Below are 16284 nucleotides of genomic sequence, written 5' to 3' on the forward strand. Positions count from 1 at the left end.
CTAGGGGTTACAATGAACTTTTCAGAGAACAGCTACAGCAGACATTACACCACTTCATGTAAAATGTAAGAATTGTGAAACTATAAAATTCCACTTCCATCCCCATTCTTTACGATACATTACATAACATAAAGCACAGGGGCAATAAGCAGACCCATGCAACTGCAAAATTCTTTCGCTTTAAACAGTTCCATGTGTTTTAAATGGAGGAAAATGACAGCCTTTTATACTCATCCAGTTATCATTTCCTATGTTCTTCATTCGCCTAAAGGCTCAACTTTCTATCTGGCGGCATTTCCCTTCAGCCTGAAATATGTCCCTGTGGTGCATTCCGCTGGCAATAAACTCTTTTTGTCTTCATTCTTTTTTTTTTTAAGATTTTGTATTGATTTTTAAAATAAAAGGCAAGGCTCTGACATCTAAGGATGGATATTTGAGTGGTAACTATAAAGCCCCGAAAAGTTGTGATTACTGTGAAAGTCAGGGGAGTGGTCACCTTTGCCAGGAGGAGGGTGGTTGGGCTGAGGGCAGAGCCATAGCGGGCTCCTGAGGTGAGCAAAGTCCTTTTCCAGACCTGATGGTAGATACTAAGACGTTTGCCTTCGAATAATTAAGCCATACAGTCAGTTTGGTTGACTTTTCTACATCTGTGTTTTATTGTGAAAAAGATATTTTTTCTTTAACCTGTAATACAGGGGCCGGCAAACTTTTCCCAACGGGCCATAGAGTACATATTTTAGGATTTACAGGCCAGGAGGCAAAATCGAGGCTATGGTGTAGGTACTTATTTAACCATGACGTCACCACTTAATAATGCATAAGGACAAACCCAAGCCCAAGCATTGCGACCCTCGAGGGTCCAGTAATCCTTGAATTTCAGATCCCAGGTTTCCATTCCTGAGTCTCGCCATCCACGTGCCCGAGTCGTAGACAGGTTCCCGCGAGCGTCACGCCCCTCGGCGTCTCTTAGCAACAGGCAGACACTACGGGGCGCGGGACCGGCGGATGGGAGCGAGCACGCATGCGCACCAGGAGTTCTCGGCTCCTCCCACCTGCTGGGGCAGAAAAGGGAGGGCCCTCAGGCACCCACGCCCTAGGCTTGGACGCAGACCAAAGTCTGTGTCCCCACTCTTCCCCAAGCCCTCTACCACCTGTCACTCAAGGTGTGGTCCAGCAGGCTAGGGGCGGCAGCAGCATCACCTAGAGCTGCTGGAAACACAGAATTTGCACCTACCTCCAGACCTACTGAATCTCAGTCTGCATTTTTAAGATCCCAGGAGATCCCCATCCTTAGTAACATTTGACAAGTCTGGCTTTTACAACCCAGATAAGGCAAAGCCATAAATAAATATTCACCTCTAATAGGTTGAACTTTTAACCTAGACGCTAGAAGGCAGGCTTTATGATTTAGAAGAGGAAGTTCCCAAAGCTGAGTTCTCTATGCTCAGTAAGGGTGAAAATTCCATTGTGTCTCCTCTGACCATCAGTCCAGGACACAATGCATCACTGACCTCAGGTTCCTGCTCTTAGAGCCGATGGGGAAATCTGGAGGGACAATTTCCATTCCCAGAGTAAGGGATAAAGAAGAAAGAGAGGGTTCAAATAGGCACCTTGTAACTGCAGAATAATTAAGTAAAATGACAACATAAGGGTAATCCCAGACCCAGGGAAGGCAGCATCCAAACCCAACTGAACGTCTCCCAGGAAACAGACCTCACTTGCATTTTAAACCTCAGAATGAAAATCCTACTAATACTAAGTCAGTGGGCAAGTACTCCCGAGAGAAGTTCCCAGTCAGTAACTTCCCAGTCTGGTAAGTTCTATCCATATCCATCTATCTTGGGAAACTGCAGACCTTGAGTTTAACTTCCTCATCAGATGACTGGCAAATCAGAATAGACACATTCCAGGCCTAGAAGAACCGCTTTGCTTCACTGGGAAATATTAAAAAGAAGAAAATGACTTACCAAAGAACACAAAGAAAATAAAATGATCATTTTTTAATGACAAGGATGAAATAGTAAGATGAGGAAAAAACCCTTCTTCAAACAGAGAACAACTCAAAAACACATTTCTAAAAATCCATGATACATAGTACAACATGGATGAATCCTGAAAACATTATGCTATGTGAGTGTAGCCAGCCACAAAGGACCACATATTGTATGGCTGCATTTATATGAAGTGTTCAAAAAGGGCAAATCCATAGAGACAGAGAGTAGATTAAATGGTTGCCTAGGGCAGGGAGGGGTTGGGGGGTTAGTTTAATGGCTAAAAAGTACGGGGGGTTTCTTTGGGGAATAATGAAAATGTTCTAAAATTATTTGAGGTAATGGTCGACAACTCTGTAAAGTACTAAAAGCCACCGAACTATATACTTTAAATGGGTGAATTGTATGGTTTATGAATTATATTTAAATAAAGCTGTTTGGGGGGGGGGGGGGCGGGCAGGGAAGCCATGGCTCCACACTAAATCCACATTAGTCTAAAAACATGAAGTTCCTACTATAATGCAAAACCTTTCGGGGCAAAATCTGAAGGTGGGAAAAAGTTGACATCAGTGGTAGGTAGAGGCCCCAGCTAGATTTCCCTAGCAAAACACTCCCGTCTTAGTTTGGGGAAGAATTTCACAGTCTTGTCTCAAAATCATCAGTCTCATGGAAATCCCCATCTGGCTTTAGGTTCCTGTTTCAAAAACACTGGAAAAACCAAAACAGGCAAAACGCACTTTCAAAACAACACCTTTAATCTACGTGGGCAAGGGAAGAAACAGAGGATCCTGGGGCAGATCAGAAGACAAAGTTAAGAATTCACTACCATTAGAGAAACTCGAGTCAAAAAAAGACTACACATTTCCCAAGGGAGTTGTGTTTCAAAAGCCCCTAAATAACATAACTCACAACAAATGGTAGCCAAAGAACCCATCTGGATGACTGAGGCCTTGTAAGTGATCACACTGACCTCAGTTCGCCTACCCGTATTGGGTTTTCACGGTGGCAAAATATCTTCTCAACCTGTTTAATTTCTCAAACCAAGAGCAGAGAGAGCAGAGGGTATCCTGAGAAGCCCCATGAGGACCCTGGGTTGCATCCACAAGGGCCACCATGGAGAGAAAGACAGAAAGGGGAGGTGGGAACAGGTATCTCTTACCCTTAAAACAAAACACACAAAACCCTTGGGATGCTTAGGGAGACAGAAATCTCTGCAGCTATTGGCCAACAGCTTAGTCCTGCCCTGACCAACTGGATTCTCTCTAATCCCCAGGAAAATAAAAGACCAAATGTCATTAATCAATTAATAATGAAGCAGATGCTGTTTGGCTTCTGCCTCTCAGCTAGACTCCTGTTCTAAAGGATCTGCTTCAGTCCCTAAGAACAAAACAGCCATTTCCAAAGCCAAGGACATGGAACCAGCAAGTGCCTAGAACAATGCCTGACACATAATAGGTATTCAATAAATTGGTTGAATGCCTCTAGAATGAATGCTGGTATTAATTCCCTTGGCACTCTTGCCTTCTTCTCTCAGCCTGGAAACCACACACACACACACACACACACAGGTCAATCCATACCTGTTCACTGAAACTCCATTTGCATGTAACCTTGCAAAATTAATAAAATTAGCAATTATTGCTACAATGAAGATTTCTAGAGGGCAGGGATTTTTATTAATTTTGGTACTAATGTTCCTTAAGCGCCTAAAACAATGCCCGGCACACCATCACTGGCTCTCGATGAATATTTGTTTAATGCCGAATGAATTATAAGGGCCTACAAGCAAACCCTTCACAACCATTTCCACAAAGGCGGCAGAGGCTGCCTCGAGTCCTCCCACCGCCAGGAGCCGCTGTGGGAAACGCCCAGCTTCCTTCCCACTTCACCTTCTACCCCCGCGGTGCCCTTTGACCCCGTGAAGTCTCTGCCCCGAGTTAAGATGGCGGCGTCGGTGGCAGCTGCCGTCGGAGGACTGCGGCGGGCCATTCGAAGGTCGCCCTCGTGGCGGGGCCCCAGCCGCCGGCCGCTCTCCTCCGAGCCCCCTCCAGCCCAGGCGCCGGCCGTCCGTGACGCCTTCCTCAGCTTCTTTCGGGACCGCCATGGCCACCGACTCGTGCCGTCCGCTTCCGTGCGGCCCCGCGGCGACCCCAGCTTACTTTTCGTCAATGCCGGCATGAACCAGGTTGGGGCGGGGTTTGTGATTTTTTTTTTCCGCGAGAGAAAGGCGCTACGGGATTGGGCAAAAGAAGCAAGAGGCGGAGCTCGTAGCTTTTGGGGAGAGAGGGCAATGGTTGGGCTGTGAGCGATCGTGGGTGCGAGTTAGGGTTTGGGGAAGGCTCGACCGGGGAACTTCTAGTCTGGGATTGAATTGTAGGCCCAGGAATGGTGGGTGTGGAGTCCCATGGGGGCAGAGGGTGGAGGAAGTCTGGCTTCATTTATTCTTTCAATAAAGATAACAATCATTACATGGATGTGGTGTGGAGCACATGCTCTGTGCTAGACTATGTTCTCTAAGCCCTTGACTTTGAGCACTTACCCTCCCTAGACTTGCTTGTCTTCATCTGTAAAATGGGTGGGAGGTGGGGAGAGCGGGGGAGTTGGTTAACTTCAGAGGCTATGCCGCCGTTGTGGGGCATGCCCAGTGCCCTGTGGTCTCAGGTTTGCACCCTGCAGTTATTGGCTGTGGTTGAAGAAGCTGAGATGGAGGATGCAGCCATTCATTGTCCCATTTCCAGCCAGCAACACATTCCTCCTCCTTTTTTCTTGCCTATTTTACTAGCAGAGGATCTCTGTTTCATGATTATTTAGCCCTTGTCTGCCCCCCGCCCCCCACACACACAAGAGATGGGTACCCCTAGGCTCCCAGGTTGCCCCCCTGGCCAAGACCACACTGCACTCTCGGGGGCGCAGTCAGCCATCTCTGTCCTCACTCCCCATATTTCTCTTCTCATGAGGGACTTGGATATCCCTCTCCCGCTTCTTCACGTGTTCCAGTTCAAGCCAATCTTCCTGGGCACCGTGGATCCACGAAGTGAGATGGCAGGTTTCCGACGTGTGGCCAACAGCCAGAAATGTGTGAGGGCCGGAGGGAGCCACAATGACCTGGAGGATGTGGGCCGAGACCTTTCCCATCACACCTTCTTTGAGATGCTGGGCAATTGGGCCTTTGGGGGTGAATATTTTAAGGTGAGTCTCCAGGAAGTCCTGGAGTTAGGAAAGGATCAGCATTCAACCAATAAGGGGCTTAAAAGTTAGTCCTCTCTCCACTCCTAGAGTCTGCTTGGGCAGGGCCTCATGCCAGACACAGAGGCAAAGTGCAACATGAACGAGTATAAGGAATGTGTTTCATTTCTCTAATTGGATTGTAAGCTCCTTGACTGTGCCCCCTGCCTAATGGCTGATCAATTATTGTTGTATGAATAAACAAACAGTAACACTAAACCCCAGGCGAGAGTGGCTAGAGGATTTCATGGAGAAGGTGAGACTTGGAAGAAAGGAGGATTTGGAAGCTTTCTGGGCAGGAAAGAACTCAGAGTTTGGTCATGGCTTGTTTTAGAAACAAGGTGGGCAGTGGAAATGGTTTTGTCTCAAGCCGAGGGCTGAACTCGTGTGGCTGGATTGACACGTTAGTGGGGCTTTCTTCTCACCCATCTTCCTCTTCACCCCATGTGGTTTCCACTGCAGGAGGAGGCTTGCAGCATGGCCTGGGACCTGCTAACTCAGGTCTATGGGATCCCTGAGGACAGGCTATGGGTCTCCTACTTTGGTGGTGACCCCAAGGCAGGGCTGGACCCAGATCTGGAGAGCAGGGACATCTGGCTCAGCTTAGGGTAAGTTCACTCTCCCCAATGTCCACTCCTGGAGGGCAGGAGGCCTGGAAAATCAGCACTGTCAGCATAGGCCTTTAGAGTCTCAGCATATCCCAGGAGACCCTGGGTCAGCCCTGTTCCTCCTCTTGCTGAGCTTGATGGAGAGGCGCTCATGGCAAAGAGGGTCCAGCTTTGGGGTTTGCTGTCTCCCTACCACCCACCTGGCTTTCTTTCCAGGGTGCCTGCCAGCCGTGTGCTTTCCTTTGGACCACAAGAGAACTTCTGGGAGATGGGGGACACTGGCCCTTGTGGGCCCTGTACCGAGATCCACTATGACCTGGCTGGAGGGATGGGTGCCCCCGAGCTGGTGGAACTTTGGAATCTGGTCTTCATGCAGCACAACAGGTAATGGGGTGCTGAAGCAGGAGGGAAATCCCTGGCTGGAAGTGGAAAAGTAGCAGTCAGGAGAATTGGATCTATTTCTTATAAAAGCACACGCTTAAATGGCACTTACTATGTGCCAGGCACATTTCTAAACACTTTTCAGATAATAACTGATTTAATCCTAGTCTTTGCCCGTAACAGTTTAAGCTAGTCACTGCTGCCCTCTGGCCTCTGCTCTCTTATCACATGATAGAGTGGAACTTGATGGTCTCTAAGATTTTCTTCCAGCCTTCACATGCCTCTTTCTAAGGCCAAATAATTCTGTCCCAGAAAGGGAATGTCGGGGTCCAGGCAAGGCCCCACGGGTCGGGGGTGGTGGTGAGGGTGGAAACCACCCCTTATGAGAAGGGACAGGACCCAAGGCCATCATCCCATCATCGTCCGTGTTTGCGATGGGGTGGGGGGATTATACTGCATCTGGTTCCTCTCTCAGGCCCCTTAGACCCCTCCTCATTCCTCTGTGCCTCCTGAGCCTCACACCTGTCTGTGCTCCTGTGCGGAGCCTCACCTTGTTCTCCCTCCCTGGCCAGAGAAGCAGATGGGCGTCTGCAGCCCCTGCCCCAGCGGCACGTGGACACGGGAATGGGCCTGGAAAGGCTGGTGGCTGTGCTGCAGGGCAGACGCTCCACCTACGACACTGACCTCTTTTCCCCGCTGCTCAGCGCCATACACCAGGTGAGCCTGCCTCTTCCCTTCCGGAAGCCTCGCCTGCTCGCCGGTGCTTTTGGAATCTGGCCTTCATGCAACACAACAGGTAACGGGGTGCTGAAGCAGGAGGAAACACGTGACTGGAAGTGAAAAGGTGGCAGTCAGGAGGCTGGGGCAGCTGTACCTCTAGGAGTTGGCTGGCAGTGGGGGTGACCAGCCATGTGTCCGTCACCCTCCAGCAGGCTCGCTCAGACTGTTCATCACAGTTCAGCAAGGTCCCAAGGAGAGCAGAAGCACAGGCTCTTGAGGCCTGGGCTCGAACAGCGTCATTTCCACCGTATTCTCTTGACCAAAGCAAGTTGCAGGCTGGCCCAGATTCAAGAGATGGAGAAACAGACGCTCTGTCTTGATGGAAAGCAACTAGAAAGTCACATTGCAAAGTGGCATGCTCACAGGAAAAGGAAGCATTGTGGCCATTTTGCAAACAGGCGACCCCGGAGAGGAAAGCTAGAGTCCAATCTTATGGGACCTAGAAGTCCCAGGTAGGGATTTTATTCTGAGTGTAGTGAGCAGGGCTCTCAGGGGAGGAGCATGCTCTGACTGACACTTTGAAAAGACCACTCCTGCTTCTATGTGGAGGGTGAGCTGGAGGGAGGCAGGAGTAGCTGAGAAACCAATTGGGAGTCGATTTCATAGTCCAGGGAAGGGACAGTAGGGCATGGCGTAGGCCGGTCATAGTGGAAGTGGAGGAAAGTAGGTTGATTTGCGAGGTCATGGAGGGAGCAGCAAAGGCCCCACTGATGGAGTGGATGTGGGGGGGGGGGGGGGGAAGCAGGGGAAGGGGAAGAAAAGGCTGGCTCCCAAGTGTTTGACAAGCAGTGAGGTGAACGGCAGGACTGTATTGAGGGGGCAGCTTGGGGAAGAGACAGGTGTGGAGCTGCAGGAATCTAGCACTCTGCTCTGGAGCACATGCACACACAGCGTCCACCGTCCCTCCGTGCCCCCTAAGCCTGGAGAGGCAGGTGTGGGTCATGGAGAGCACCTGTGGTCAGACCAGCCTGGCTCAAAGCTCAGGGCTGCTCCTGGTCAGTGGTGTGGCGCTTAGATCCTCCGGGCCTCTGTTCCTCTGACATCGAGGACAGTAATACCTCCCAGAACCGGGTGTTTGGGGGGTTAGACATCATGCCAACCGAACACGCAGTTCTGATAGTAGGAATTCAGTAAATGATCACACCTGTGATTATTGTTAGGGCGAATGTGGGCCCCTTGAGGGCAGTGTCTGAGTCCCATTCATCTTTGAAGCTTCTTCATCCTGGCTATTCCAGATGTAGTCGACTTTAGGGGTGATGAAGAGCATCCCACCCGGGCCAGGTCGGGCAGGGCAGCGCCATGTCCCCTCTCCTGCTTTCCAGGGTTGCGGGGCCCCCCCTTACTTGGGCCGGGTAGGGGCAGCAGACGAGGGCCGCACAGATATGGCGTACCGCGTGGTGGCTGACCACATTCGCACACTCAGTGTCTGCATCGCCGATGGCGTCTCCCCTGGAATGTCGGGCGCCCCGTGAGTCTGGAAGGACTACAGAGAGGGGCAGGTGCAGCTGGGGCTGGCAGGGGAGGGAGGGAACAGAGGTGGGTCGGGTTGAGATGGCAGGAGGAGCCGGAGAAGGGAAAGGGCTTTGGGGTGGGAGCACACGCTGGGCCTTGCCCTCCCCAGTCTCCAAACTACTGACCAGGGGCTGCTGGGGGTTCACATCTGGGCTTGAACCCTCCAGGCTGGTTCTTCGTCGGATCCTCCGTCGAGCCGTGCGGTTCTCTACAGAGATCTTGCGGGCACCACCTGGCTTCCTAGGCAGCCTGGTTCCGGTAGTGGTGGAGACACTGGTAAGGACAGAGCTTCCGCACTCCTCTGGGCCTCCCGGCACTCGGGGAGCCTGCCGCCCCAGCATCCTGTCAGCAGCTGAGAAAGCAGGGAGCCTTCAGGAGGCCTTGCCCCTTTGACCGTGGGACCCCTCTGCCTGTGTCCCCACCCCACAGGGAAACTGACTCCCCATTTGGGTCCCTCCCGCTGTCCATCAGCCTGTCTGAGCCTCTAGAACAGGTGTCCTCAGGGAGGCCCAGGGGCGGAGGGGGAGAGCGGCTGGTTGCCTTCCCCTCACACTCCTCAGCCCTTTACCTCCTCCAGGGAGACACGTACCCAGAGCTGCAGAAGAACTCGGCCCAGGTACTGGACTCGGGTGGCGGAGGGACGGGCTGACCAGAGAGGTAGAGAGAGGCTCTCCCTCCATCTCTGTCATGCCCGCCGTTCAGATAGCCACCCTGGTGTCGGAGGACGAGGCAGCCTTCCTGGCCTCCCTGCAGCGCGGTCGGCGGATCATCGAGCGGACCCTGAGGCGCCTGGGACCTTCGGACGTGTTCCCTGGTGAGTGGGCGCCTCGCCAGGCGTGAGGTCCTCACATAGGTGAGCCGACAGGCCCAGGAGGGAGCTCTGGGCCAGGCCTGTGCCTCGCTCCTCCCCTCCTCCTTCCTGTCCCTCCCCCTGTACTCCCTCCAACACCCAGACTTCTCTGGTGGGAACACACCCTGCTTCTCCCCATTTCTCCACTTCCTCCTGCCTCAGTCTCTGCTTCCCTCCCCCTCTGACATGGTGGTTGCCAAGGGAGCACCCTGGGCTACCCCCAGCTCTGGCCTTAGAACCCAAAGCCTGAGGTGACCCGTGTCCTGGGCCAGCCCAGTGTGAGGAGAGGGTACTTGTGCTTGGCACCTGGTGTGGTTGGAAAAGCCCTGGCCCTTCTCCCTCACTTCTCCCCCTCTGTCCTGCCCCTCCCCGCTCAAAACCCCTTGTCTTCCTTCCGAAAAGCCGACGTGGCCTGGTCCTTGTCAATGTCTGGCGACCTGGGGCTCCCACTGGACCTGGTAGAGCTGATGCTGGAGGAGAAAGGGGTGCAGCTGGACTCTGCTGGGCTGGCGCGGCTGGCCCAGGAGGAGGCCCAGGTACAGGCTGGGGCACCCCCACCAGGGTTCTGTTTGGACAGTCAGCCATTCCCCAGCCCTGAGTCCCTGGGGAGGGCTGCAGCTATTGAAGGAAGAGGAGGCTGAGCTAGGCACTGTCCTTCACCTAGGTCCCTCCCAGCCCCCGGAAAGGCACACTAGTGCAGTGGGCTAAACAGGAGCGGGCACGGGGAGGCCAGCACAGTGTCCTGGGAGGCGCCTATAGGGGCAGAACTCGGTGAGGGAGGCCTGATCCTGAGACCCCGCAGGATGGGTGGTTCACCAGCCAATCCAGGGTCTCCCGCACCAGCCAAGCCCCGAGCGCTTATTCCAGAGGGGGCTGCAGGGTGCACAGAGCGGATGGCAGGGACAGGGCTCTTCGGAGGCTCAAGTCCCATTGCACGCTCCACGCAGCCCTTCTATACATACACATACCCATGCCTGTCCTGCAGCACCGGGCCCAGCAGGCCGAGCCAGTTGAGGAGCAGGGACTGCGGCTCAACATCCATGCGCTGGGGGAGCTGCAGCGCCGAGGGCTGCCCCCAACCGATGACAGCCCCAAGTACCACTACTGCCTTCGACCGAGTGGGGGTTATGGTGAGAGCCTGGGCTGAGCGGTGGCCATAGGCTTGCCTGACCTTGATTGGGAGGGACAGGCAGGTGGCTGCCCTGTGTATTCCCCGGGGACCACCAGGGGTTGCTGTGTCCCTGAGCAGGACTTGGACCCTATCTCCCATTCCCACCCGCCTCCTCCAGCTAGGTGCCCGTTGGCTTCAAGTAAGGCACAGACCCACCTGTGTGTCTCAAACCCCTGCCTAGCACTGATAACCACTTTTTGCCCTGGCAGAGTTTGGCACCTGCGAGGCCCAGGTGCTCCAGCTGTATACAGAGGACGGAACAGCTGTGGCCGCCGTGGGGGAAGGCCAGCGCTGTGGCATCCTTTTAGACAGAACCAACTTCTACGCTGAACAGGGGGGTCAGGCTTCAGACCGAGGTTACCTGGTGCGGGTGGGGCAGCAGGTGAGCTCCCCGCGCCCCCCCCCCCCCCCGCCACACACACACACAGGATAACTTCTGCAGGAGGCAGACCTGAGCCAGAAAGGGAGCCAAGCGGGGGGAAGGCTCCAGGCAGTCACTAGCCCCTTGGCCTCTGACCTTCCCCAGGATGTGCTGTTCCCGGTTGCCCGGGCCCAGGTCTGCGGAGGCTTCATCCTGCATGAGGCTGTGGCCCCTGAGTGCCTGAAGGTGGGGGATGCAGTGCAGCTGCATGTGGATAAGGTAAGGACGCCACCCCGCTGCTCTTGATATCCTGCAGCTCCTTTACTCTCCACCCCCCACTCTCACCCCGGACGCTGGGTGACAAAAGCGTTTCAGTCCTGGCGTCTAGGCTGCATGGAGAAGCACACGGCCATCCACCTGCTGAACTGGGCACTGCGGCAGGCCCTGGGCCCTGGCACAGAACAGCGAGGCTCCCATCTCAATCCCGAGCGGCTGCGCTTTGACGTGGCCACCCAGGTGAGCAGGGCACAGAAAGACAGGCTTCAAGTGAGGTGACAGGCTCAAAGTGATAAAGGCTGGTGGGGTGGGGCGTCTGGCCAATCCGAGGGCCTGGTCTCCCTGTCATTCAGTCACTATAGGAACCTGAGTGGGTGTCATCCTATCAGGCTCCTCCAGCACAGCAGGGGATGTGGAGTCCTCCCTTCACCCCAGCCACCCATCTTCCTTGTTCCTGCTGTCACCCAAGCCATGCTTGCACAGAGGCGCTGCTCTCTCCCTTCTCCGCCACGCTGTTCCTTCTTTCCTTGTATATCTGGCTCAATACTTCCTCCAGGAAGCACTCACTGACTAAATCCTATCCCACTGACTACTCCTTGCTCCTGCATCTCCCCCATCCTATTCTAACTTCTCTTCAACTCGGTTGCCTTTTGTCATAAGCTCCCTGAGTACAGAGCCCCCACTTTCTGTTTTAATCCTCACTTGATGATATATGTTTATTGATTTTAAAGAGAGGAAGGGGAAGAGAGAGAGAGAAATAAACACCGATGTGAGAAACATCGATCATTTGCCTCCCCTTTGTGCCCCAACCTGGGATGGAACCCGAAACATAGGTATATGTGCCCTGACCGGGAATCAAACCTGCTGACTCTGTGGTGTATGGGATGATGCTCCAACGAACTGAGCCATCTAGCCGGGGCTCCATCAACTTTTAATGCCTAATGAAAGGCCTGCAGCTTCCAATAGGCCCAACTTCCAGGTAGCTTTCTAAGGGCAAGAATTGTTTCTCCACAGTGTTTACTGAGCACCTACTAGGTGCTAGCCAGTGTTCTAGAACGTAGGGGTGTCCAGTGAACAGTGACTGCTGCTTCATGCATCAGATGCAGGCATGGGGCTGACTGCCTGTCGGTCTGTCCATTTCCCTCCCACCCCACCAGGCCCCGCTGACCCCAGAGCAGCTCCGGGCAGTGGAGAGCACTGTGCAGGAGGCTGTGCTGCAGGACGAGGCCGTGTACATGGAGGAGGTAGCCCTGGCACTCACTGCCCATGTCCCTGGCTTGCGCTGTCTGGATGAGGTGAGTTGGGGGAGCTCCCTTGGTGGAGATCACCCTTCCGCCCCCCACCCCCCACCGCGACAGGCCAGTTAGCAGACCTGTCCCCTCCCACCCACAGGTGTACCCAGACCCCGTGCGGGTGGTGTCGGTGGGGGTGCCCGTGGCCCAGGCACTGGACCCAGCTTCTCAAGCCGCACTGCAGACTTCGGTGGAGCTGTGCTGTGGGACGTGAGTCACCTGCCTGCCTGCCGGGCCTGGCCTGGAGCTGGGTCCTCACCCTTCCTTGGTCTTTGGAGCTGCCAACTCCTGGTTTGGAGTTCAGGCTGCTCTTCCCTTCCATAACCCCCCTGACTGCTCCCTCCCTCTGCCCACAGGCACTTGCTGCGCACAGGGGCTGTCGGAGACCTGGTCATCGTTGGGGAGCGCCAGCTCACCAAGGGCACCACCCGCCTGCTGGCCATCACCGGGGAGCAGGCCCAGCAGGTCGGGCACGCCAGCAGGGCCCAGGACGCGGCTGAGTGTGCATGGGCAGGGGACATGCAGCTGATATGCTCAGGCTGGGGGATGCCCAGCAGCAGAACCAGTGCCCCTCCATGTGCTCGGCTGGCGGCTGGCGGCTGGCGGCTGGCATGATCATTTGGTGCCTTGATTGGTCCTGATGGTTAAATATTTCGAATTTGGCCTCGAGCAGCAATAGGTTGAGAGCCTCGAAAGTCAGCCAACAGCCCTGACCATCCTGTTCCCTCCCTGCAGGCCCGAGAAGTGGGCCAGAGCCTGGCCCAGGAGGTGGAAGCAGCCACAGAGCGGCTGAGTCGGGGCAGCCGGGATGTGGTGGAGGCCCAGCAGCTGTCCAAGGACATGGGACGACTCATCGATGTGAGGGTCATGCTCACCATAGAGCTGCCCACATGCCCGTGCACACCCCCATCCCTACCCGTGTCCTTGTCCTATGCCCTTCCCCATGCCTCTCTGGACCCTTCCAGTCTCTCCCCAGCATTCCCGGGGAATGCCTGGGTGATTGTCTGCAGGGTAGAGTGGGGTGGGTGTGGTCTCTTCCCTGGCCCTGCTGGTCCCAGCCTCAGAGGCTGTGGCTCAGGGAGGGGCGAGGATGATGTACTGCTCTGGCCGTAGGCTGTGGACACCGCTGTGATGCCCCAGTGGCAGCGGCGGGAGCTGCAGGCCACACTGAAGGTGCTGCAGCGGCGTGCTAACACTGCGATCCGGAAGCTGGAAATAAGGCAGGTAGGAGGGGGTTTGGCTGCACCCATTGGGGCAGATACCAGGCACACCCAACAAGGGTCAGAGACACACTAGTGTGAACTGGCATGGGGATGGTGTCAGCTCCCTCTCCTGCCAGCTGGGCACCATTACCAGACCCCACTTCTCTGCCAAGCTATGTCTCCCAGCTCCCAAGCCTGGTTCAGGCTCTCCCTCCGGAAGCTGACCGACTGCTCCATTCAGCCCTGATTACTCCTTGACTGTGCATTCTCCTTCCCCTGCCCCCTCTCCATCTGTACTCCAGCCTTAGTCCTCTCACCTTCAGCGACCTATTTGTCGGGGCCTGGAGCTCCAATGAAAGGGAGGGGGTGAGGGAGGAGAGGAAGGACACAGGTGGGACCCAAAAGGAGGCCATTCCAGGCAGAACCCCTGGCCCCTCTGTTCAAAGCTAAAGCCTTTGCTGGGGGGGGACGGGGGTGGGGGGGAAGGGAAGGGACTTCTGGACGGGGGTTCAGTTCAGAAGCGGGCCAGTTGCCTTCCAGCCTGACCTGTGCTGTCGCTCCCGCCCCCCAGGCTGCCCAGAAAGCACAGGAGCTGCTGCAGAGGCACCCCCCAGAGGGGTCCCTGATCGTGGACACCGTTTCCACTGAGTCCCTCTCAGTGAGTATTGGGGTTGGGGGTGTCCTGACAGGGAGGTAGCTGGGAGTCTGGGACTACGGGTCACCACCTGCCCTCCCTTGCCCAGGTGTTGGTGAAGGTGGTCCGGCAGCTGTGTGAGCAGGTGCCAGGCATGTCCGTGCTACTCCTCAGCCCCCAGCCCCTGGGGCATGTGCTGTGTGCCTGCCAGGTGGCCCAGGTGAGCGAAGTGGGAGAGCAGCCCCCACCCCGCCCATCTCCTAGTCCAGCCCTCTGATTCCCCTCCTTTTGTTCCTCTCAGACAAGGGAGCCAAGGCTGGGTGGAGGTGATCTATGAGGACACCCCAAGACATAGATATGGCCACCTTCTTGTCCCTAATGACCACACATCCCCACTAGAGAGGGTACCACCTCACTCCCCCTCCACACACATTCCCAACCCAACCCTCACCTCTCTTCACCCCATTCCCCCATGAGACTGGCTGGGGAGGCGGTGCTAATCACTGGCACTCACTCTCCAGAGTACATTGAGGGGATGGTGGCAGGGAGGGCCCCTCGGCATTGCTGCCCCTTCTGTTTCCGTCCCCAGAGTGCCACGCCAGCTTTCACAGCAGAGGCCTGGGCGCTGGCTGTGTGCAGCCACATGGGCGGCAAGGCCTGGGGCTCCCGAGTGGTGGCCCAGGGCACCGGAAGCACTGCTGACCTGGAAGCTGCTCTCAGTACAGCCCGAGCCTATGCCCTCAGCCAGCTCTGACCCAGGGACTCACACAGACTAGAGAGACAGCTAAACGTGGCAAGAATCGGACGAAACTTCCCGAAGGAGCCTGAAGGAACCAGCACAACCTCCCTGGGGCTGAGGGGAGGGCTGGGGACTGGAGGCCCAGCAGCTGAGCTGAAGAGGGCCACCCTGGGCTGGGTCCTGCCTGGGCACCGGAAATGTGGGCTGGCGAAGGCAGAGTGGGCCCAGAGACACACCAAACTAGGTGAATGCGAAAACACGGGCTGTCCTGGCTGTGATTGCTCATTAAAAAGTATTTCCCAGCCCTCCCAGCGTGGCTCAGTGGTTGAACTTCAACCTATGAACCAGGAGGTCACAGTTCGATTCCTGGTTCAGGGCACATGCCCAGGTTACAGGCTCTGTCCTCAGGTGCGGACGTGCAGGAAGCAGCCGATCAATGATTCTCTCCCATTGATGTTTCTATCTCTCCCTCTCCCTTCTCTAAAATCAATAAAAATATTTTTTTTAAAGTATTTCCCAGAGGAAAGGAAGTTCCAGAAGGTTCTTTTGCTTAAAAAAGAATAGACTTTCCACTCCCAGCAACCTGATATGGGTGCCCATCACCAGTCTGACTCCTCACACTGGGCTGAAAGGCCACCCCACATCCATATCGGAACCACCCTCATCGCCACCGTGCTGGGTCAGGCTATGCCAGCCTGTCCCGGGCACCCAGAAAGGCCTCCCCGGCCACCAGGTTCCAGAACTGTCATGTGAAAGTCACTATCGCAGGGCAGTCCTCTCTGGTGTCATTTAGTTCTTTAACAATAAGTTATTGAAGGCCCTGGTGATTTGTTGATAAAGTGAGTAACAGCTGAGAATGTGAGGACCAAACTGACAAAACTTCCTGTCCTTGCAGAGCTTCTAGAGGGAAATAACGGGCAATAAAGAGAAAGAAGAGGGTGTCAGCGGTGGTGAGGGCTGTGAAGGAGTGGGCTGGGATCAGGATGGTGGCTGGTATTTCCTCACTGAGGTGCAACTGAAGAGCTGTCCCGGCTGTTCCCTCAGCCCATGCAGAGTCCCTGCGGGGGGTGGGGGGTGTGGAGGGCAGGGGTGGGCGGCAAGCTGGAAAAGTGGCAGGTGATGGGGTCAAAAGAGTAGGAACCAGAGTGACCCTCTAAATAACCTACACAGCATCTACCTCATACCTAAGCTGAAGCTGAAAATTGGCAGCTCAGAGCAGGAGGAAGCCAAGGGATACGAGGGCAGCCCTCTTTCCCCACCAG

At 55.2% G+C, this 16284-nt stretch overlaps 1 protein-coding gene across 3 annotated transcripts; it reads left to right on the forward strand.

Annotated features, from left to right (window-relative positions):
- The first annotated feature begins 3879 nt into the window (after positions 1–3879).
- On the forward strand, positions 3880–15555 carry AARS2 (alanyl-tRNA synthetase 2, mitochondrial). Of its 3 annotated transcripts, XM_079781522.1 has the most exons (22): positions 3880–4176; positions 4989–5180; positions 5679–5824; positions 6041–6208; positions 6778–6922; positions 8308–8453; positions 8665–8773; positions 9075–9113; positions 9200–9311; positions 9750–9883; positions 10333–10477; positions 10728–10900; positions 11045–11158; positions 11255–11395; positions 12313–12450; positions 12548–12657; positions 12804–12912; positions 13183–13305; positions 13561–13671; positions 14221–14307; positions 14393–14503; positions 14873–15553. In XM_079781522.1, exons 1-22 carry the CDS (start codon positions 3934–3936, stop codon positions 15035–15037), a joined length of 2961 nt encoding a protein of 986 aa, XP_079637648.1. In that variant the 5' UTR covers positions 3880–3933; the 3' UTR covers positions 15038–15553. The 3 variants fall into 3 exon arrangements, with proteins under 3 accessions (XP_079637648.1, XP_079637649.1, XP_079637650.1); XM_079781523.1 differs by lacking the exon at positions 14873–15553 and having other exon boundaries at positions 13561–13667; XM_079781524.1 differs by lacking the exons at positions 3880–4176; positions 4989–5180; positions 5679–5824; positions 6041–6208 and having other exon boundaries at positions 6784–6922; positions 8308–8484; positions 14873–15555.
- Positions 15556–16284: the final 729 nt, after the last annotated feature.

Source organism: Cnephaeus nilssonii, assembly GCF_951640355.1.
Source record: "Cnephaeus nilssonii genome assembly, chromosome: 9".
Taxonomy (NCBI): domain Eukaryota; kingdom Metazoa; phylum Chordata; class Mammalia; order Chiroptera; family Vespertilionidae; genus Cnephaeus; species Cnephaeus nilssonii.